Source organism: Archocentrus centrarchus, chromosome 7, assembly GCF_007364275.1.
Source record: "Archocentrus centrarchus isolate MPI-CPG fArcCen1 chromosome 7, fArcCen1, whole genome shotgun sequence".
In the NCBI taxonomy this organism is placed as follows: domain Eukaryota; kingdom Metazoa; phylum Chordata; class Actinopteri; order Cichliformes; family Cichlidae; genus Archocentrus; species Archocentrus centrarchus.
In genome coordinates, this window is record NC_044352.1 from 31,219,987 (window position 1) to 31,244,149 (window position 24,163).

General features: G+C 42.3%; 1 protein-coding gene across 1 annotated transcript in view; it reads right to left on the reverse strand.

Annotated features, from left to right (window-relative positions):
- Nucleotides 1-24,163, reverse strand: part of plxnb1a (plexin b1a) — an 85,089-nt gene that overhangs the window by 30,700 nt on the left and 30,226 nt on the right. Inside the window, exons 2-15 of the mRNA XM_030733853.1 lie at nucleotides 21,339-22,203; nucleotides 19,013-19,252; nucleotides 17,602-17,784; nucleotides 14,164-14,292; nucleotides 11,737-11,837; nucleotides 11,465-11,597; nucleotides 11,099-11,255; nucleotides 10,468-10,576; nucleotides 9,674-9,782; nucleotides 8,574-9,317; nucleotides 6,530-6,628; nucleotides 6,218-6,340; nucleotides 5,560-5,653; nucleotides 5,238-5,407 (exon numbers count right to left, since the gene is read on the reverse strand). Of these exons, the coding sequence (XP_030589713.1) occupies nucleotides 5,238-5,407; nucleotides 5,560-5,653; nucleotides 6,218-6,340; nucleotides 6,530-6,628; nucleotides 8,574-9,317; nucleotides 9,674-9,782; nucleotides 10,468-10,576; nucleotides 11,099-11,255; nucleotides 11,465-11,597; nucleotides 11,737-11,837; nucleotides 14,164-14,292; nucleotides 17,602-17,784; nucleotides 19,013-19,252; nucleotides 21,339-22,193 (3,246 nt within the window). The 5' untranslated portion in view covers nucleotides 22,194-22,203. The remainder of the gene's footprint in view (nucleotides 1-5,237; nucleotides 5,408-5,559; nucleotides 5,654-6,217; nucleotides 6,341-6,529; nucleotides 6,629-8,573; nucleotides 9,318-9,673; nucleotides 9,783-10,467; nucleotides 10,577-11,098; nucleotides 11,256-11,464; nucleotides 11,598-11,736; nucleotides 11,838-14,163; nucleotides 14,293-17,601; nucleotides 17,785-19,012; nucleotides 19,253-21,338; nucleotides 22,204-24,163) is intronic.

Sequence of the window (24,163 nt, forward strand, 5' to 3'; positions counted from 1 at the left end):
TGTGCTATTGGGTGCTAAGCTAAACTGTCCACAGATTCGAGTGCACAACTCGGTCACCGGGCGCTTTGTTCCCAACTTTTCAGTTGTTCGCTAGTTTGCAAGCAGTAGCAATACTGTCCTGTAGCTAGTGCCGGTGTTCAGTAGCAATACTTTCACCCTGGGAAGTAGCAATACTATCCCAAAGCAAAGTAGCAACACTTTGCTAATAAAGTACCACTAGCTTCACCCTTTGGTAGCAATATCCATTGGCGCTAGCGGTTTTCTCACATTAGGTAGCAATACCTGTAGAGAAGTAGAACTACTTTTCTCCTCACGCTAGCCGAGGAATAGCAATATTCTCCGCACTTCAATCAGGTGTCAGGCTCGCTAGCGTTCATAGTCCTCTAGCTAACCATGGCTACGACTAACAACCCAAACGAAGTTGGGAAATTTTGTCCTTGCGGCAACAAGATTTCTTCCTGGGATACACACCCTGTGTGTGCGGCATGCCTGGGATTATCCCACGCTCAGGCTGCCCTAACGTCTACTCACGACTGTATCCACTGTGCGGCCTTTCCACGCAAACTGCTCCGCCGCAGGTTAGCTCGCCAAGCTAATCTATCGGGCAGCGACCCTTTGCTAGGTGAGGCTGCTGCACCGCAGGCAGAAATGGAAATGCCCGGGGACCTGGCGGCAACGCCTGGCCCCAGCTGGGCAGAGGCAGACCCTCTGCCCATCGCCACCGCTTTCCCGTTGCTCGAGGCTGACAAAGGATGTGAGGGCTTCTCCGCTGCTGGGATCATCTTAGGAGAAGATGCTAACGAGGGTGGAGACGAGTCGGCCGACTCGGAGCTCCTGTTGTCAGATGACGACGAGGAGGAAGACTCCAACTCCATGGCTAGCATCAGCTGGGCTGCGAAGCCCACGGCTACCGGCGAGGTTGATAAACCTGCGGCGCCGTCTCCCCTGGATCTCGATATGCAGGAAGGGGGGGAAGGGGATGAGAGCCATTCTGGATCTCCGTGCTCTAAATCAGCACTTAAGAAAATACAAGTTCAGGATGCTGACCCACGCCTCGCTGCTACGGTTTGTAAGAGCAGGCGACTGGTTCACATCAATCGGCCTGAGGGATGCCTATTTCCACATCCCCATATATCCCCCACACCGGAAGTATCTAAGATTTGCTTTCCAGGGGATAGCATACGAATTTGTGGTTCTGCCATTCGGCCTGTCACTGAGCCCAAGGGTCTTTGTAAAATGCACCGAGGCAGCAGTGACCCCACTCAGGGAAAGGGGCATTCGAGTAGCCACATACATCGACGACTGGCTGGTGGCAGCCCCCTCCTGTCAGGAGGTGGTTTGTCACACAGATGCTCTTATACACCATCTGGAGAGTTTGGGTTTCCAGATAAATGTGGAAAAGAGCATATTGAGACCAACTCAATGCATAACATTTATAGGGCTCAGTCTAGACTCCCTCCAGGTGAGAGCGTTTCTCACCTCAGAGAGAATAGTGACCATTCAGTCATCCCTTGCACTGTTTCGCAGAGGCAACACAGTTACCCTCAAACAGTGCCAGAGACTGCTGGGCCTGATGGCTTCCGCTGTAGTGGCGATACCACTGGGACGCCTGCACATGAGAAGTTTTCAGCGTTGGGTGGGCTCGCAGGGACTGGAACCCCACTACAACGGCCACTGTCGCGTGAGGGTCTCTTCAGATTGTTCACTTGCTCTTCGCCAGTGGAAGAAGCCAGGCTTCCTGTCTCAAGGCGTTATCCTGGGGACAGTTTTAACCAGGAAGGTGGTCTCCACAGATGCCTCCCTTGTAGGCTGGGGTGCCACTCACGAGGGGAGAGCAGTGAATGGGAGGTGGGGCCCTCACATGCGCACTACCCACATAAACTGTCTGGAATTGCTGGCAGTTCATCTGTCGCTAAAACATTTTCTCCCGTGGCTGAGAGGCCATCATGTTTTAGTGAGGTCAGACAACTCCACTGTGGTGGCCTACATCAACAGACAAGGGGGCCTGAGGTCCCCCAGGTTACACACACTGGCACACAGACTGATAGTCTGGAGCAGCATCCACCTGCTGTCACTGAGAGCAACTCATGTGCCAGGAATCCTGAACTTTGGGGCAGATCTTTTATCCAGGGGCAGTCCACTCTATGCAGACTGGAAACTTCACCCCGAGGTGGTGAAGCAGATCTGGATGCGGTTCGGTCAGGCGACTGTGGACGTTTTTGCATCAGCGGAGAATGCTCAGTGCCCCCTGTTTTTCTCCCTGCACGATCAGAGAGCACCACTGGGGGTGGATGCACTGGCTCACAAGTGGCCAAGGACCCTCCTTTATGCTTTTCCCCCAGTGGCCCTCATTTCCCCAACTCTGGCCAGAGTGAGGGAGAGAGGTCACTCTGTGATCCTGATAGCCCCACGCTGGCCAGGAAAGCACTGGCTAGCGGAGATCTTTCAGCTGCTGTGCAGCCCACCATGGCCATTGCCATTACGCAGAGATCTGCTGTCTCAGGCACGGGGGGAAATATTCCACCCCCACCCGGAGAGGTTAGCTCTGTGGGCTTGGCCCGTGAGTGGTTTAACCTGAACACAGCCGGGCTCCCTCGTAGTGTTATTGACACTATTCAGTGTGCTAGAGCATCATCTACTAGGACGCTGTATGAGCATAAGTGGCGTGTGTTTGAAAACTGGTGCTTAGAATCACAGGCCATCCCTTTTCAGTGCTCTGTGGCTGTGATTCTGTCATTTCTTCAGGCCCTGATTGACAAGGGTAAAGCCTTCTCCACCATCAAGGTGTATTTGGCAGCCATTTCAGCTTGCCATATCGGTTTTGAGGGGCAGACGGTAGGTCAGCATCCCCTGTTACGTCGTTTCATGAAGGGTGCACGCCGTAAGTTGCCTACATCCAAGCCACTGGCTCCATTGTGGGATCTTCCCACAGTGTTAACTGCACTCTCCTGTCCCCCGTTTGAACCCCTGGAACAGGTTGAGTTAAAATTGCTGTCCTTGAAGACAGCTCTACTGATCGCTTTAGCTTCGGCTAAGCGTGTGGGGGAGATGCATGCTCTTTCAGTGAACCAGTCGTGCATTCAGTTCTCCCCAGGTGATACAAAGGTCAGTATGCGGCTTAACCCCGCTTTTATTCCAAAGGTTATGGGCACGTGTTCCCCTATAGAACTGCTTGCCTTTAATCCGCCACCTTTCACTTCTGAGGAGCAAGAGCGGCTGCATACCCTGTGTCCAGTCCGGGCTCTTCGGATTTATATGAACAGAACCCAGGACTTTAGGCAAAGCGACCAGCTGTTTGTGTCTTGGGCTAAACCACATAGGGGGAGGCCAGTGTCTAAACAGCGCCTTTCCCATTGGATAGTAGGAGCAATCGCCCTGGCCTATGCCAGCAGGGATCTTCAGCCTCCTGCTGGGTTGCGGGCACACTCCACCAGAGGTCTGGCAACCTCATGGGCGCTCTTTAAGGGGGTCTCCATTCAGGAGGTGTGTGCAGCTGCGTGCTGGACTTCACCTCACACATTTGCTAGCTTTTACAAGCTAGATGTTACAGCACCTAGCCTGGCGCATTCGGTCCTCAGTGCAGGTTCTTCCTAAGTGGGGGCTGTGCCCCTGTGAAGTGCTATTGGGGACAGTTGTCTTCTTAACAGGCATGTCTGGCAATCCGGGAGTCAGTATTTCTCCCATAGTGAGACACGAAACGAATGCTATGAAAGAGAACTTAAGGTTATGTATATAACCCCGGTTCTCTGAGTAGCATGAGTGAGTGTCTCACCAGACCACCCTCCTTGCAATGGAAGCGAGGAAGAGGTGGGCTTGTTTTGAATGACATCTGACGCTATGTCGGCCTATTATATAGGGAGGCTCTGGCCCCTCCCTGACATGAGCGTCGCTGAGCCAGCCTGTAAGGGCTGGTGTAATGACATTTGAGCTTCTGATGAGGTCACGCAGGAGGCGTTCCCATAGTGAGACACTCACTCATGCTACTCAGAGAACCGGGGTTATATACATAACCTTAAGTTATAAGGTCATCAGTGCCTGTTGTGGCATAAACCTGAGGACCTACTGGTGGACAGCGACAGTGAGAGAGGCCATCAGGTTGAAGGAGGCTTGGTTGGCACAGGAGTCAGGTATCGGAGGGCTAAAAGATTTATGGCTTTGGCAGTTGCAGAAACAAAACCTCAGGGCTTGACTCAGGCCATGGTTACTCAGGGGAAGAACTGCTGACCCAGAGTCGGGTGATGGAATAAGAGCACTTTGAGCAACTTCTAATCCCAACCAAAACATTCTATGTGAAAGAGGCAGAGCCTTAAGCCTCAGAGGAAGCCTCACTAATTACACTGGCAGAGGTCGGTGGGGCAGTTGAGAAGCTCTCTGGCGCTAAGGTGCCAGGTTTGGATGAGATTTGTCCCAAGATGCTAAAGGCTCTGGACATTGTGGGGCTGATGCACCTCTTTAACATCACATGAAGGTCTGGGGCAGTGCCTGTGGAGTGGCAGACCAGGACGGTGGTTCCTATTTCCAAAAATGGGGACTATAGGGTATGCTCCAATTATTGGGGTATTACAGTGTTCAGCAGGAGTATGGGGTTCTGGGCCATCAAGTCCTTTTATAACCAAAATGAGAGCTGTGTCTGCATTCTTGGGACAAAGTCAAACATATTTTCAATGGGTGTTGGACTCTACCAGGGTTATCCCTCATCTTCAGTCCTGTTTTGATTTTCATGAACAGGATCTCAAGGCATAGCTAGGATAAGGAAGGTATCTGGGAACCTCAGATAGCTTCCCTGCTTTTTGAGGATGATTCTGCTGGCTTCATCAGAGCACAGCCTTCAGCACGCACTGGAGAGGGTGAAACGGCTGGGATGAGACTCCTGAAATTCTTGAGGAGGAACTCTAAAGTGTGGCTGGAATACCCTGCTTAGCCTGCTGCCACTGCAATCCAACTTCAGATAAGCAGAAGAGAATGGATTGATGGCTGGGTATTATTATTATTCCAAATAGAGTTGTTTAATACCTAATGAGAGTCCAAAGAGCCCCATGTAGGACAAAAAGATTTTAGTGAAACAAAACAAAATATCTTCCATATAAGTTTGCAAAACCAGTCCAAGAAAACAGCTACCACACATAAAAAAAAAAAAACCACTGTCAAAACATTTTTACTTATTCCCCATAATTTCTTACTCAAAGTGAAAAATAAATCCTGACAAGGTGTTGGAAAAAGGGTAAAAATAATCTTACAAAGTGGATGACTGGTGCTGGGCATGTGTGTTTGATCTCATCGGTGCAGGAAACTTGGTACACACAGCGAGAACTGGCGGCACCACCACACCAAACGCAGCCATATTTGGGGTCAGCTGTGCGACACCGGCTGCAGTCTGACCGCCCCACTGAACAATTGAACAGAGTCACTGAAGCAAGAGAGGGAAGAAAGTAAACAGAGGGCAGAATTGTAGTTCATGCGAAATAAATACACTATACACACAACTACTGTGCTGTAAACAGTAGTTATCTATAACTGTAACCATACACATCACACACATACACAACTATCTGAACCTACCATACAGATCCTCAGCGCTGTCAATGAGGAAGTTGTTTTTCCTCCTCACATTGATTGTGGCTGGGTATTCCTCCACCGAGGCAGAGTATGCATACTGCAACAAGAACAGCAGTCAAACAGAATAATGTGTATGAGCTGATGCAATGCAAACCACGTCTAAAGCCGTTGCAGTGTGCATCAAATTATCTGGTTGACAGCTAATAAAGCACATTGATACCAAAACAGAAGAAGACAATCAATGGGTGGCAAGTTACAGAGTTTTGTTTAGAGCATGTCCCTCATTTATTGATATAATATAGGACTGGCTGTATTAATAGAGATTTTCAGTCATTCTGAACTATCATTTATTTAGTAAATAACTGATAGTGGTGTACACATTATAGGTACATAGACTGTTTAATCAACTAGACTGAGAAAGACAATTAGAGTAGTTATCAGTCTTAGAGGGTAAATTCTCATATTGCTGCGGCACAACAGTGATTCAAACTGGACTGAAAACACAAGAATTCAAAGATTAAGAGGTATTTTTCTCCATATATCTGTAAATGGAATTAAAGGTAAAAACACTAATTATGCAACAATTAAGTATGTAAGGGAATAAATTTAATATCTTTATTATTACTTTTCAGACTCTTCAAGTCTGAAAAGCTGATCTGACCTGGTGCGGTTGGCAAGTGATGAAGAAGACTGATGGCTTTGTAGTATCCGGCTGCACTGAGGCATCCACCACCACTGACTGATTCTCAATGTCCAATACACACTCGTAGTTCAAATCTTCATCCTGGATGTACAGAGTGGACCCACAAATGTTTAACTTCCAAAATAAACATATTCTGAAGGTATTTTTACCTGTCCTGGTGACAGTAGTCGTGCTTCTACAGAAGAGTTTCTGACTGGTAACATGAAACAAATTCATTTTGAAATTCTATAAAAGATAATCTATCTCCATATATTCAAAGATGAGACAAACCTGAAACAGGTTTAGGTACTGTCCCACCAGAGTGATCTTCCGCTCCACATTGACAGGGAGAAGAGAAGAATCCTGAACTTTCTCCACGCACGGGCATTCCTGATGGCACGTTATAAAACATCTTGAAAAACATTTACACGTAAAGAAAATGCAGCCATTTATAGGCATAAATCTGCATCCTGTCCTCAGTTTTGAACATCATGCAGGCTCTTGCTCTTTTGCTGCTTGAGAAGGACTCCCACTGAATATCAGAAGTCCTTCTCAAGCAAGTGGCTTCAGGTTAATGAAGCCTGGATTGTGCTCCAGGTTTTCACAAAGTTGTTTAAAGTTCAGATTTTTTTTCACTATGATTTTGACAAACAAATTTGATAGACAGTGGCATAAGGCCACTCTCTTGAGTTTTACTACCATTTGCTTTGATTATTAGCATGAAAAACTAAACGAAAAAAAAAAAACTAAATGAAAATCAGCCTCAGATTCTCAATTTTCCAAACCAAACATTATGCTAAGTATTAGAGGACATGCCAAATTCTGCTTCCATCCACCAAACTAAGAACCGCTCACCTGACTCATTTAGAAAATGAGATGGTCCTGTTACTATAGGTAACAGTGTGTAATGTGTATCAGAATTGTTTCTATTAATCTCTGAATTGCAAGCTATCGAAAAAAGGGAAATACCATTTTTTTGTAAAAAGGAAAGTATGCTATCCCAGGAAAAAACAAACAAAATGCTAAATATAAAACTAAATGAAACAAAAACGAAGACAACAACCAACACAAAGACATCCCAACAATGAAACACAAGATGTATGAGTAAAGTGAAAGGAGGGACTGACTACTGATCAGAGATTGTAACAGAGCCATGACTTAGCTTGGAGAAGCAAATGTCTCATGTAAGCAAAGCATTGTTATATCACGCTAGTGCTGAACAGGTGAACAGCTATGATGTGGAGATTGGAGACAATCTTTGAGACCTAAAAAAATCCCAGTGATGTTAGCTATTGCTGGTTTGGTAACTTTTATTGACCACCTCGAGTAAAGCTTTAATCTTCATAGCTTAATTAACTGGTATTTTTGGAAGATCTTTTGCTCAAATGAGAGGATGCTTAGGTTAAATATAAAGGTACAGCTCGGAGACTGTTAGCAGAAAGACTGGAAGCAGGGTAAACTTCTACCTTGGCTCTCTTGCACAGATTAGCCCAATAACTTGGTATTTAACAGTGGTAAATAATGTGCGGAAAGATGGATTTTTCATGTTTGTACAGAACTACACTGACGCTCGATATCTGGGCTGAAAAGAAGCCAACACGAAAATGACAAAAACTACTGGAGTGGCCACTTGAAGCCATCTTAAAATGCTAAACTTAACACTATTAAACAGCATGTACACAGCCTGGTACAAAGAAGGTTTTAAGCTCTGTGGATTTCCACCTTCATACTCACTATACAGTGGGTATTATTTTTAATAGAAGTTGTCCATAAAGCTTAAAATTTGACATGTATGCAGACACTGCTATTGCCTCAGCTTCAAAATCTGAGTCACTGAACTAGACCTCTCCACCATGTTTATGGCGTTGGTGCATTTTCTAACATTTTAATGCAATTAGCTGACAATTAAATATGGCTTTCTGTGTGGTATAGAGCAACAAGTTTATGCTGCAGTTTTGGTGAGTGTAATTCTGATTCTGCTAGATGTTACTCAGCTTCATTTATCAGCGTTGCACCTGTATACATGCACCTTGCTAACTACAATTGGTTGATAGCTCTCTTGTTAAAATGTGGCATTTCTGGTGTAGCAAAAATGGTAATACTGAGGCTTTAAAAGACAGAAACCAATGAGTATGAGAAACTCAATCTGTTCTCCTGTTTGCTTTCTGTCTGTTAAGCTAGGCTAAATGCTTGCTACGTCACACTGAATATCATTAATCTCTTTCACCTGTTAGCTAGAGACAAATAAACATATTTCCCAAAATGTTGATCAATTTAAGGAGTTTCTTGTGGTGGCTTCTGGGCAATGGTTCTTTTTTCTGGATTTGGCACTCACCAGAAAATAAGAGTCAGTTGAAGAATCAGATTGGGAGTTTGCTCCAAATTCAGAGTTGAGGTCAGTAGCTGTTTCAGGTGATTGTGTAAACACAAATGTCGGAACAACAGATGAACCTATTGGAGAGTCCACCTCAGTCTCTCTCTCTGGCTTCTCCCACCCGTTCAGCCACAGTGACGAGTCACTCTCTTCAGAGGTGGCCAGAGGAATGGCTTCTTTGGCATCATTCTGGTCTACTAAAAGGGTTACTTCGCTGGAGGTGGTCGAGCTCATCTCAGAAGAAGAGCCACCAGATGGTTCAGAAAGTCTCAGATGAGAGTCTGTGTGGTGACTAGTGCTGCTGGGTAATGTAGTGACAGGAAGTCTCTCGGTAATATTTAAGATATCAGTGTCTTCATCCTTTGGAAAGCCTCTGGTTGTGCCGTCAGTACCCTTTGTTATTCTTCCCACATGGGAGAGGCCTATGGTGGTGACCTCGGTGTGTATGGTGGTGGCCCGGGTGGAGATCCTGACAGAAGGGGAAGTTGTGGGTAGGGCAATAGGTGTGATGGATTCAGCACTGGGGGTGGTTGGTGGTGATACTGTGGTGGTAGTTGAGGGGACAGCTGCTATGGTGGGAGCAGATGTCTCTGTGGGTGGTGACTGTGTTGTTTCAGTAATTGTTGTTGTAGTGGTCAGGACAGTAGGAGGTGGAGTGGTCAGTTTTCTGCTGGGTGTTGGTGTGGTGGGGGTTGGAGGTTTGAACTTGACGATGGGGAAGCATAAGCGAACAAATGGAGAGAGGGAGGAGAAGGAAAAAGCATGGGGAAGACAAATTAGGATAAAACAGAAGGTGAAAGCAAAAAACATTAAGGAGTAACTTATGAGTGACATAAAAAGGTTCATGGTAGAAAAAAAAAAGAAGGACAGTAATAAAAACAAACAGAACTACAACAAACAACAGAAAGTACATGCAATACTGGTATGTGTGGTGCAAAAAGCAGTATGAAAAATGCTCATAAAACAAATGTAGTGCTTTTAGACTGCATGTTTCCCCTTATATAATCTATATATACATAGTACAATTCAAAAGCCCTCTGTTTGAGACTGTGTACACTCACGTTTTGGTTGTAGATAGTCACTCCCTGGGTGCAGACATGTTTGTGTGTGCAGACATGCTGGTGGATACACCAGTTACACCCCCAACGACTGCTAATACACCCTTGGCATCTGGCAGAGAACACAGCAGGATGACAATGAAAAAAAGCATGGTCACAAACTCTGAAAAAAGCCGTTATGACAACAATCTGACTCTTTCAGATGACACGTCACTATCTTGTAATCATTGTAACTGACACATATCAAAAGCTATTCACAATTTTTTACAAACTAATCCTTCCAAAATATAGGGTTAGGGTTAGGGTTACCGTCTACGCTGGATTTGAGCCTTGATTATACTTTACAAGTCTGCTTGACATAAATTTCGTCATCAGATGGTGAGTGTGATGGTCTATGCTGACATCCATGTGACTGCATGTTTTTTGTGACCATGCAAACTTGTTCACTGAGAATTTATGTTACAATGTACCTACTAAACATGTGTCCCAGCGGACCTCACAGAAGTATAACAGGAATAACTACGTGTCTCCAGCTGTCCACGCCCGTGTCCACAACAGAGTATAATCAAGGCTTTAGACCACAGAGGGTTAATTACAGTAGGTGAAAACGTTAACCACTGAGACAGACACCTAATGTGCAAGCAGGCACTCCTTCAGAAGTAACAAGCTGAAAACACCTCGCTAGCATCTAATGCATTTCACTAAATTAGATTTGATAGTGTGTGTGTGTGTGTGTGTGTGTGTGTGTGTGTGTGTGTGTGTGTGTGTGTGTGTGTTCTGGGTAGGGAGGTACTCACGGCCTGCGTCCAGACAGCTGCTGCACCAAGCTGCAGTTGTAGAAGGTGAATTCTGTCTCAGCCACTGTGACATTGATGAAGCGCAGTGACAGGGTAACCATCACAAACTCTGCATCAGAGCAAGCCAGGACACGTCAGCTTCACACGGTCTGAACAATATTTGCATCTTATTTATGCTGTACTCAGAATAAACGCAAAGCCAAGTTTTGTGTGATTACATACAAATTATTTGCAATTTGCAGTGGACGACTGAAGGAGAATGGAGGACAAACTTACTGACGCTGTTTGAGGGCAGCCTCAGCTTTGCTTTAACAGAGGTGCAGAGAGTTTGGAGAAAATTAAGGCTTCCTGCTAAGTTGTGAAAATATGTTACTGTTAACTGATTCTAGCTATTGTTTGTACTTTGGAAGGAAGTAGTTTTCCAGTTTCCTCTTAGGAGCAAATAGGTGTAAGTTGTGAATCAGTCCAAAAACACTCCAGGAACTGTATTTAAATGAGTTGTGTGAGGTAAAACTCAGCTTCATGTTTGGTCTGAACATACCACAGAGTACAGTTTTGGTATTTATGTAAATTCTTGTTCTGTTTACTGAGAAAATCTGACAGATGGTGCAACTGCAGGGTAAACACCCACCATCTCCATGGCCAATTGGGGGCAGACTGCTCGCATCAGGGGTGGAGCATATCACACCGGTATTAGTGAGCAAGGCAGGTGTTTCTGTGTCCTGGAAGAAGCAAGAGTAGGCCTCTCCTTGTTTTAGACTGGGGAGGCCTTTTACTGACACTGTGATCTAAATAGGAAAAAAAAAGAAAGGAGGAAAAGAGACAAAGAGACAAAGAGGGCATTTGATTAATGTAAAATTGCTGTATTTTAACTCAACCCACTGAGGGATTCATTCAAGATTTTTTCAAACTTTGCTGTGTAAGATGGAAGGAGTCATAAAAGTCTACAACTGGAAAACAACAATTGCATTTGCTATCCATTTCCCCCTTGTATTACATCAGTTTCCTCCCCACGGCTGATATTGTAGAGGCTGAGATGCTGGATACTGAGGCACTGCTGTGTCTGGTTGAAACTCCATAACCAATGCCCCTGCTCAGACCCTCGCTGGCACTCCCACCGCTGGCCACAGCTGAAATGTTACAGATAAAGAGAACCAGATAAGATCAGATAAGAGAATCATGGACAGAGGAAGTAACAAAGATGCATTTACAAGGCCCCCCACATCTTATTTTTATTATTATCATCATTATTTATTGATGCTCACTCACCGTCCCTCTAGGACACACCAGCCACAATAGGGGTCTCTGGCAGAGAGACAGGACTGACAGTCTAAGTGACCTCCACATTCTGCCACTGGACGTTTCTCTACCTGAAAATGAGAGTAAAGCAAAACCGATGAGGTGAATAAGGTATATACAGTGACAGAGTTTTGAACCAATCTTTATTTCAACAACTTTTTATATGAATTTTTCAGCTTGAATAGGAATAATGCAAGCATTGCTTAGCTCTCTTATGTGTGCACATGAACTATCATGAGTAAGTTAATATTCTTGTGTTAAGCGGCTGAAAGAAATGTGTATGCTTTATACATTTACGAGGCCTTACAAAGGACTTTTAACTTGCATGAGAGTGCCTTGGAGCTCATTTAATTCGCAACCACAATAATAATAATAATAATAATAATAATAATAATAATAATAATAATAATAATAATGAGAGTGTTATGGATCTTTATGTTAACTATTTATTCAAGCCAGACCAATATATTGGCCAGCCAATAAAATTAGCAAGGTTAAATACTTAATAGGATTTACACCCATAAAAAAATGATAATAAAAAATTATAATAATTGCTTTACTTGGCCCCAAATAAATTAATATATTGGTCAGCTGACAAATCTGAAATTAGCTAGGTTTCCATCCATTTACATCCATCCATCCATCTACTTCAGGGTCGTGGGACCACAAATTTACATCCCTTAAAAATTTGCCATACTTGCCCACAAATATTTAGCTAGATATTTAATCTCTAGAGAGCTAGTCTGAGCTTCAAACCTGACAATGTTTGTTTCAGCCACTAATGACAGTGTTGTGGCCCTTTAAATCTCCTATTTATTCAAGCCAGACCAATATTGACCAGTTGATAGTTAGATTGGTTGACAAGCTAAGAAACCTTTACACTCATTAAAAACTGCCATGCTTGCCTACAAATATCTAGTTTGCAATTTAATCTAACTACACATTTGTACTAGATAGCTAGTCTTAGCTAATGGTGTTCTTTTCAGCCCCTAATGGCAGAGTTACTTTTTATTGTACTGGGTGTCTGTGGCTCGAGAGGTAGAGCTAATTGGAAGGTTGGTGGTTCAATCCCCAGCTGCTCCAGTCTGCGTGTCAAAGTATCCTTGGGTAAGATACTGAACCCCAAGTTGCTCTCGATGCATTCAACGGAGTGTGATTGTGTGTGTGAATATTAGACAGAAAGCACTTAGATGCAGAAAATGGTTGTATTAATTTGTGTGAATGAGACATACTGTATAAAGCGCTTTGAGTGCTAATGTATAATAGAAATTGCTATATAAGAACCAGTCCGTTTACATTTATATTACCTATTTATTCAAGGCAAATATTAGAGCAAGGCTAATATTAGCCTGTGCATAATACATGTATACTGGTATCACCACATACGTTGTTCAATATTGGCACATATTGAACAACGTATGTGGTGATACCAGTATACATGTATTATGCACAGGCTAATATTAGCCTGTGCATAATACATGTATACTGGTATCACCACATACGTTGTTCAATATGTGCCAATATTTAGTTGTATTTATACGTTTTTTTGTTTTGTTTTTTGCTTGTTTTTTTACATTAATGCAACAATGGAAACGTCAGTAATTTAGGAATGTTAAATTTGGTATCTTTTTCAATAATATGATATGAAAGGGAACTTTTTCTTAGCTGTTCTCCCATTTAGATATTTGTTTATTAACCTTAAATTTTGCTTTAATGTGTAATCATCTCTCCACTCATTTTTTTTCTGACTACAAGAAATTGAACTTCACTTTCTGTATGAGACATTACCAGTAGCATTATCACAAATGCAATGCACGTGAGAATACTTGACTTGTTTTAGATGTGTATGTTAAATGTAACTTGATCTGCTGCTCTACATTCAGGTGCTTGGACTGAGACAATCAATTTTGTGTACAGACTTGCAGTTTCCCAAGTCCATTTATCAGCATCCATAGCTACCCACACACACTCTGTAGGGAGTGTGCCAACACAATGGAGGCCACTTTCTCTGATCAATACCATTGTTAAGTCCGACCTTACACCTCCTGCTGACTGTTGTACTCCTCACAGTGGGGTTAGTGACCTCTGACCTCAACAGCCAGCTGGCCTCTGTGTTTTCTTTTGCACTCTTTGCCTTATATTCTCTTATCCTCTTTTTCAGTGAGAGAGACGCAGCTTGAGGAAGAAGTAAAGCCTGAAAAACTCTGACATTCGATAAATAATGTTGACAATGAATGACAATCCATGTTCAGTCTCGTGTGTGGAGACATCTGGTTGTGTGGTTGAATGGGGATACTCACCAAAACGTCTGCAGCTGATACATCTGTTGAATATTTGGACTTAAAACATGTGAACCTAAAACTATCCAGAAGTTTTTATAATTCATTTAAAACTTACAGTGGTTTTGGTCATGATGTAGATATGTCCTCCACTCTGATCCAGTAAAAGGTCACTGTTTATGGGAGAGTTGGGATGGATCGTTGTGTTCTCATATACCTCCACCACGCCATCTCGGCCAAGATAAACCTGGACAATTACACCAGAAAAACAGAAGGCACAGAATTTGTGGTTTAAATGATGTACAGCAAATACACTTTCCACTTGATTTGAATTTCCAGAATAGAATGGATGGGAATGGTATATTCCTCTCACTGCAGGACTAAATTGAGACTGGCAAAAAAAAAAAAAAAAAGAAGAAAAGAATACAAAAGGAATACTTTCTTCAGCTTACAACTCAAACAAATCAAATCAGACTTGCAAAGGATCGCAGCAGAAGTGGGCAGGAATGTGATTATCACACAGTCAAATCTAATATGAAGCACAGGAAGACACCTCTGGCTTAAGCGATTCCCAGGCATTCAAACTCTCATGTTACTTCATGTTAATGAGATCACTGTGGACAGAATGGAGAATCTGCTATCCCATTAAGAGGATGCACTCAACACCTAATGGCATGGGAAACTGTGTTGTAATGCTCTGTGACTTCGAACATTAAAGAGATGTGTCCACCATAGCATTTTTTTTTTTTTTTTTTTTTGAGAGCTGAATAGTAGGCTGTCTTCTGGAAACAGCCAGCTAGGAGCTCTTCAGACCGCCTTGTTTGCTATGATACCAAATATTGACAAAGTAATGTCTTGCAAGTACCTGACTCCAGCTTGCTACTTGTGCATATAGTTGCTGGAATAAAAAGCCTGTTTCTTCAAGATTAGAGGCCAACCTCAGAAATCTCAGCATCCTATTTTGGCTCTGATTTTATTATGAACACTCTGACCACAGCCAATTTGGACAGCCAGGGATTGGACTGCCAAGACCCCTGTCTTTACCATCTGATCCACAAGTCACTGGAAAACCACTGCCAGTCCACATTGAAAGAAGGCACTTGATTATCAAGGCATGGATGTCTCCTGGATGCCTTTTAGGTGTGGCATTCCTGGCATGTCCAATAAGACCCAGGGTAGACCCTGGACACACCGAAGACATTCTGCTTCTCAGCTGGATTGAAGGAGTGCCTCTGTGTCCCCTGTAATATCTGGAGGTGATGACTAGGGAGAGAGAGAGATCTGAGCATCTCTGCTTAGTTTAGGTACTCGTGACACGGATAAGTGGTAGAAAATGGATGGATGGATGGAGGGATCTGTTCTGACCAAAATTAAGGCATTTATTGGCAATCATCAGGGCTGAAAAATAATTGAGGCCTGGACTTGAGGATCTCTGGACTAGACTATGAACTCTTCTGTATACCAAAGTATTCCAGAGACCAATGCGAGGCCATCTGTCCAACAGCTAAAGCATGGCTGAAACAGGACCTCACAATGATCCCAAACACCACAAAATAACTGAAAAAGAAAAGAATCAAAGGTGTTGCAATGGCCCAGTCAAAGTCCAGACCACAAACCGACTGAAATGCTGAGGTGGGACATTAAGGGAGCTTGCATTAACAAATGTTTGTAAACCTCAATGAACTGAAACACACTGTAAAGAGGAGTGGGCCAAAGTTCCTCCACAAAAATGTGAGAGTGATAAAGTCATACAGAAAACGATTACTTCAAGTTCCTTCAAGTTATTGCTGTTAAAGGTGGTTCTCCAAGCTACTGAATCATGGAGTTTACTTAGTTTTTTACATGTTTCTGCATTTTTGGCTTAGCTTTTGTTAAATAAATAATGGGATATCCTGTGTTGTTCATCTGAGGCTGCATTTACTTAATTTATTAATTTACCTAATTTTAACACCAAAGGACCAGATGACTTTATTATCACCTGATATATTAAACCTTAGGATTGAGAGATTCATTCAGTATTGATTTAAAATTAGGGGTGTGAAGCCAATAGCTTACCCATACTGTACATATCCAAGTTTCCAAGTGTTTGGACTTGGAAAAAAATATGACTTTTCTAATTAAAATGCTTTCTAGAATGCAAATTTTATAAACGGAGTAAATATCAATACAACCTGCATGAATGAAAGAGGGGTACTTCCTGCATTCGAGTTCCCACACAATTTACGTCACTTTGGTTTTTCTATGAGTTAAACAAAGAAGCAGTAAGATGATGGTTGGTACAGTTTCCATTTTATGCTTCCATCCTTAATGCTCATCTCAGCCAAACATCCTCCAGCTCTAGCTCCACAGCTAATGTACCAGCATAAGAGTAGTATTGATTGTTTCATGGTAATCTTAGTAAGAAAACAAATATGCACAGTTCCACAAACGCTGAAATGGTCTTTTAATTCCAACAAAGCAACGTATATGCATCCTGTTGACTACAACCGCAAAAATCAAGTTAGTGACACCAACTATAGACCATCTATTTTTCATCCGTGTAGTATTACATTTAAAAACATCCACGTAGTATTACATTTAAACTGGGTCACCCGTTATCACCCTCTTTCCTCTGACTGAAACACAAACATGCGCTCATATGGAGTCCCATATATGGATGCTGTGGAATTTGTCCTGCTGTGATACACTAATCCTGTTACAATAGCTTTTTTCACATGACTACATTGAGTGCAGCTTTGATCTGGTACCTAAAAGTACTAAGTCTGGCTCTGCTCTATGTCTCGCTCTCTCTATTTCACACAAGAACACACACACACAAACAAACCGAGTAAAACAGGTTGCGTCTGCAATCCTCTTATCTTGATCTCTTCATGTAACTATCACATCTATGCAGATGTTGCTCAGAGGGTGGCAGTGTTCTTTTTTTTCTTCTTTTTTTTTAAGTTTGGACAGAAGAGGTAAAAACACAACTCCGATCTTGATAAACACAATGAGAGCCCAATCAGATTTATTCTGGGCATAAACTTCAAATGTTTCTGTGGAAAAAAAACAAGTTCCCACTGCTTTAATGCATTAGCTTAAAATTTAAAAAAATGGACCGAATCTCTGCAGAACAAAAAACAAATGCATTAAGCGTGGGATCACAAAGGTATGCTAGCCTGTGTTTGTTGGAACACTGAATCCTGGAATGATGGAAATCTTCCAGGCTGGAGTCACACAGTGATGCTGAAGTATACGGGAGCTGGCAAAGACTTGGATTAAATATCCTTCAAACTGGATTCACATGTTTTATGTGGTATAAGGTGTGTTTTGCTGAGATGTGATTCACAGACAAGTTGGAGCAGCAAATGCAGGCCTGTATGGACACAGATATAGTTAATGCTTGACACGCCTGTGAGCTCATTGAATAAAAAATAAGACCATGTTTATATGAAACTGACTGAAATCTTTCCATGGGAGTCATGATGAGTCAGGGGTTTCACCCTGCCTCCCACTCTGCATGCTAGGAGAGGCTCTCCAAGGTCGTCCAGAAACAAAAACTAAAAGTTTTAGCTACCTTGTGAAGCGTCCCTTTGGAATCTCCCAGAAATGCAATGCTATGTCCATCTCTGACGCTGACTGCCACAGCGGTGAGACGGGCAGCTGAGGTGTGCCATGCAGCTTTAGCTTTCAGCGGTTCCCGGTTTGCCATTGGACTTGGGGTGTGGTCAGAGCCGCAGGGATATGCCTTCAGGGTATTCTAAAATGTGACAGGATAGAAACTTTGGCTTGCTGGTTCATCCTTGAATAAACACAAACACAGACTTTTTTTTGCTACCATTTTGAGTTATGTATTGATTTTTATATTACATTTCATATGCAACAATTATTTTTTTTCTCCCTTGTTGTTTTAACTCACGCCAAACATCTAAAGCTTTAGAGCAAACAAGTACATATTCCCACTGTTGCCTCAGAGCCTCTGAATCCTCTTAATACATCGTAAGAGGATTGCACCATAGATTAAAGCAGACTCATTCAGAAACGACCAACTCGCTCCTTTGGTTTTGCAAAGCAACCACTCCAAATTCCGCTTTCCAGTAAGTCTCCAAGCTCTGCTTCCAGATAATTGGCCCTGGAGGAGGAGGAGGAGGAGGAGTAGTGGGTAGAATGATCTTTTTTTAGTACGCTCAGAGTTTGTTTATTAAGAAAATAATGGTAATGGTTCATCATTGCTGGGAGGGGAACTTCTTGATCTAATACAGCTTTATCTTCTCCATTCATCTATTTCCTTTTTACTTTAATTTCTTCCTCTAAATTTTTTCTCCTTCCTCTCTCTATATTCTACAGCATTTCTCCTCACATGTTCCTGTTTCTCCCCCCCTCTCTATCCTCTTATGCCAGTGGGTTTCAAAAGAAGTCCTGCCCTTCCTTGTCAGAGCTCATTAAGCAGCAGCACAGATGATTCAGGGGTAGTTTGGTTTATTGATCCCTAACGATCCCATTAAATGCTTCTGTGGGCTGGCAGGACCTGAGCGGCTACAGGGCAGCGGAGAGGGTCCCTGGATGGATGCAGCTGGGAAAAGCTACTTCTGGACATCTGAGATCTTAAGGTTTTTCAACAAGGGCCTCATTACTAGACTTCTATCCATCCATTATTTGTATTTCTTCCCACTACCAAGCTTAATCTTACCAGTCCTGTCATTCCTCGTTACATGCTTGTACATTCTGTCTGTTTTGGCTTCCACTGAACACTTACATCAAATTAGTTGATACAGTTCAGGTATGGGTAGACATCAGGGAATAATTCCTAATGAGACAGAGTAAGGCTTTCCTGCTATAACAAGCACAAAGCATTAAGGATGTTCTCAGCAGTCTGAAAGGCTCATATGAGCACGTAAGCGCTCAAAAATATTTGCTTTCACGGGAAAGACCAACATCAAAAACAAGTAAGTGCTTAATCCCCAAAACATTTATGCCTGTATTTTTACCGGAGGCAGGTTGGCACAGCTGGACTTGACCTCATATTCTATGTAGGCCTCTCCTGTTCCCTCCCCCCGCCCATCTTTGGTGTAGCAGAGGTCACGGGTCGAGTTGATGTATTTGTCCAGCTCATATAGAGGGAAAACGCACAGAGCCGATTCATGCGAAGGAATATTGTTTGTGGTGGTGGTGCTGGTGGAGAAAACTCCCAGCAGATCCTCGCCTTGCAGGCCTGCACCTTGTCCCACCTGTTCCAACAAAAGGCATGGAAAAAACAGTTAAACATAGCCAGTGTAAACCCGATGAACTCGTTCCCCCTTTCTAAATCCTTATGTTTTTTGCATGTTTGTCACACTTATATGTTTCAGATCATCAAACAAATTTTAATATTAGACAAAGATAACCCAAGTAAATATAAAATGTAGTCTTCAAATTATGATTTCATTTATTAGGGGAGCTATCTATACCTACCTGGCCCTATGTGAAAAAATACGCTCCCTCTAAACCTAATAACTTGAAAGCAAGAAATGCAATCAAGCATTTGCAATAACTGGCAATGAGTCTTTCACATCACTGTGGAGGAATTTTGGCCCAATTGTCTTTGCAGAATTGTTTTAATCCAGCCACATTGGAGGTTTTTCAAGCATAAACAGCCTATTTAAGGTCATGCCAAAGCAGCTCAATCGGATTTAAGTCCAGACTTTGACTAGGCCACTCCACAACCTTCATTTTGTTTTTTTTTGAGCCATTCAGAGGTGGACTTGCTGATGTGTTTTGGATCATTGTCCTGCTGCATAACCCAAATCCATTCTCCTTAAAGACTTCTGTTAGAGAGCAGAATTCATGGTTCTATCAATTATGTCAAGTAATCCAGGCCCCGAAGCAGCAAAGCAGCCACAAACATCACACTACCACCACCTTGTTTGACTGTTGGTGTGATGTAATTTTTATGAAATGCTGTGTTACTTTTATGCCAGATCTAATGGGACTCAAACCATCCAAAAGTTTTTTCCTTACTCTTGGAGTAATTTTGGTGGTTAACTGGGGCATTTTATTTTCAGCTGTTTAAATTTTCAGCTGTTTAAATGAGAGAAGATCCTGTTAACTTACTGCAGTTTGGGGGGAAATTTAGTTTAATACATTTATTAAGCATAATAATTCATTGTATTTATAAAAAATAAAAATTTCCATTGAAGAAAAGTTTATTTTTGTTTGTATACTCTGTCACATAAAATCCAAATCAGCAAAAATCTATATTGACAGGTAAAACTTAAAAAAAAAAAAAAAGGATTGGAAATTAGAATCAGCCAAGATATCAGTGGATTTCTAAAGCAAGGTGATGCAACAGTGGAACAATTAAGCAAACAGAACAGCAAAAACAGCTCTTAGAGTGGCCGCATGAGGCTGTCTCCAAAAGTCAATTCGTTTCCTCCATATTAATTCCATATTCAAATGTCCAACTTCACCTATGAAAACAGCAAATGCTTTAATCTCCATAGCCCAAATGTCTATACATATGAAAGTGGACTCTAGAACATGTTGGTTACATTGATACTTAAACCATTTTAATGGAATTATCTGGCAAATAATGTTTTTGCTGTGTGCTACAGTCCATCCAAGAAGTCTGTGCTACAATTTTGGTGAGAGAAATTCTTAGATTTTGTCTTAGTCTGTTATTTCTCAGTGCTGTGGCAAAGTAACAGACTAACAGAGTAACTAATTCTGCCTGGTTCTGCTGGAGGTTTCTTCCTGTTTTTCTATCCCACTGTCACGTGCTGCTCGTAGGGGTTTGTTTTGACTGTTGGCTTTTCTCTGTATTATTGTAGGGTCTTTACCTACAATACAAAGTGCCTTGAGGTGACTGTTTTTTGTGATTTGGTGCTATACAAATAAAATTGAATGAAATTGAATCTGTATCTGTGTATTCCATACAGTTTATAAATGCAACTTGCTAACTTCCTAGCATTAGCTGATAGATTAGCACTCCACACTCTGGTCTAAATATGGTCACTACTGACTTCAAAAGAGCTGACATGAGCGGTCCAAAATGCTACCACTGAGGCTTCAAAATACAGAGTCCAGAAACCAATGAGTGACATCACACTCTATCTTTGATATAAGGTCTACAACCACAGCAGTGCTTTGAGAGACTGCTGGAACCAATGGGATCTGCAGTGATTCCAACAACATATTTGTATACATATTTATATTTTATATACGTATTTATATATGTATAATATATATGTAAGAAAGTTTTCAAGACACTGTGCTGTGATGCCATGTGAAGGACGGACAAGATATAGGTAAGATATAAATAATGTTTTGACTCAATACCTGGGCTGCCTGGAGCAGGTTGTAATTCCTAGAAGAAAAGGATGGCGATAGGCAGACAAGAGGAATTTCCACATATGAATAGTAGGAAGCGTCTTCCATGCACACTCTGGCAACATAGGTCCGGTAGTCCCTTGATGATGACTTGATGTCACGACGGTAAAATAAGAAGTACACATATGTGCCCCGTGTAAATGCCGCCACAAAATGATGATCATATTCTGACAGACGCCCAGCCACAGCCAGCTTAGCTGTCTCTTCATAGGAAAAGACAGGTTTTAATGAAAGATGGCGGGTGGAGATGGGTGGGTGGCTGGCAGTATAGCCCCGACCAACATACATCACCGTCCTGTCCCCACTACTAAGCCGCACCACCAAGCCTACCGTTGATACTAACGGGTCATTGGCTGCAACATACTGGGTATCCACGGGCCTCTCAGTAGAGAACAAAATCTCTTTGATTGATACCAGGCTACGTTTCTGGCAGGTGCCCTGGTGCACGCTGCCACATGTGATCAACTCTAATGCATTTGGATCCACCAGCAGTAATTTATTATGATTACTGGTTCTTTTGGCTTGGGGACAGTTGGTGCTGGTGACTGGGGGAAGGCAGTCTTTGCTGTCGATTACAGGTCCAGTCATCTCTTCTTGCTCCAACCGAAGTCCATCTAATCCATCCAGTTGGAAAAGGTGGTCCCTGGCCCCCACGTACACAGTCCCCACAGAGGGGTCCGGGTGGAGCACCAGGTGCTGGAACTCAGTGTCATTACGGGAAAAACGGGGGTAGGAGCGACCAGAGGCAGTAGCAAAAATGGTGAGGATGAAGAGTAAGACCAGGGTGGAGTTCCCATGTAGCATGGCAAACACTCTGAAGAGAGAATAAAAAAAAAACAGAGTTAAAAGCCTACACTAGCAGATGCTTAAAGTTGACCATGAGAATTTAATAAGGTTAAAAGCTGCCAACATATAGATGAGCCAAGTGCAAGTTAAGAGTTTTAGAGAGCTTAGGTTCAAGACTGAGAATGACAACCTGATAAGCATTTAAGCTAGCAAGAAAATGCTCCTTTTCTAGCTAGTGCTGATTATTCAGAGCAGACTCTCATGCACACTCAATTTAACCAAATGTCTTCAAGGAAAACTCAAATAATATTCTGCATCTTCCTTATGACAGAAAATACAATTACATAACCAAGTGTAGATCTGTGTTTAGATCTACACAGATTAGAAGGAGCAAATGGATCCAAAGGGTCCTTAGAGGCAGGGGAAGTTGGTAAGTACTGTTAGTGTCAGATTCACACTATTCATAACAAAAAGTAACAAATGTAGAATATTGGTAACCTTATCCTTTAAATGTGTCTGAAAATAAGATCTTATCATTTATGTTCTTTATCAAGCTCAAGAATTTCTTCACCAGATTTAAGGTGACTCTTTTATTACATCCCTCTTAAAAATGCCACAGTGCCTAGTATATGATTACTTGCGCAGTGTTTAACTCCCCCGCGGTGTAGAGTGCATTTAATGGAATCAAAACACTAGCAGCCACAGTATCCCTTACCACTGCAAACATTCAAAACAACAACACTCATTTCCTATTTCCACAGTCATCATTCAACACCTCTGAGGAAAGTGGTGTATGGACACAGAGCTTTCACATTACAGATAAAACCCCTTTAATTATTGAACAGCTTCCTCAGACCTTTCACTGACCTCCCTGAAAAAGGTCACATAGAAATAAATAAATAAATGCGCTGCACTACAGCGTGTCTTTCCATCTTTTTTTTTTTATCTTAAAGGGATACTGTATGTTAATGAATGTAACTATAAACATCTGGTTTTAGCAAAACTGTGAATCTGCTTCCATAATCTGTAGCCAGATAACAAAAAAGAATAATAATTAAACACTATAAATATACAGATATAAATACACAATACACAAGTGTAAACCTCAAATACTGAAACTGAGCAGAGGCAAGTATTACTTCTGGCCCAACACACAGTATAATGACAGAGACAAAAAAATAGGAGTGTGATATGAAGAAAATGCAATTTTGTGCAGCATTACCTTGAAGTGCAAATAGATTTCTAAGAGATTAGACATGCAGTGCCATCTCACCTAACTGTCTACCCCCTGGGGCTGCAATCAGGACAAAGACAAGGAGGGTAGGAGGGGAGGGGAACGGGAATCTCTGGGAATGGGTGTGGATGTGTGCGCATCTGTACATAACCAGGGGCCATCCAGGAGCAGGTGCATGTGTGTGGTAAGTGGGTGAGTGTGTCTCAGGGCCTCCGCTTTACTTATTCATGAGCAGAATAAGAAGTATTATAAGAAATAACCTCCACGCCCACTGTCAAAGGATTTGAGTCCAGGTTATGATGCACTACATGCATGTGTGTGTGTGAGAAGCTGACATGTACAGTCTGTTAAGCAGGGCTCAAAACTCACACAGACATGGAGGAATAGTCTTTATGAAATATACATATAAAACAAACCAATTCTTTGTGCCTCATGTTTTATTGAGTCATGTTTTATTGCTAGAAACCTCACATCAATGTTTTCAGTCAACTTAGCAGCATTTTAAAAAGAAAGGACTGAAAACATTTGGGTTTGACATTAAAAGATGAATATGAGACAAAAGATCAACATCATCATCTCTTTATTTCCAGGTGTTCACATCTGGATCTGATGATGATTCTTGTGAGCAAAGGTATTGGAACATGTGACTGGCAGGTGTGTTTTGGTGCCCTGGTGTTTCCTGTTACATTGATTATTCAAACAGTAAATACACTGAAAGTCTACGCTCAGTTCTGCCTGTGCAGACTGGGCATTT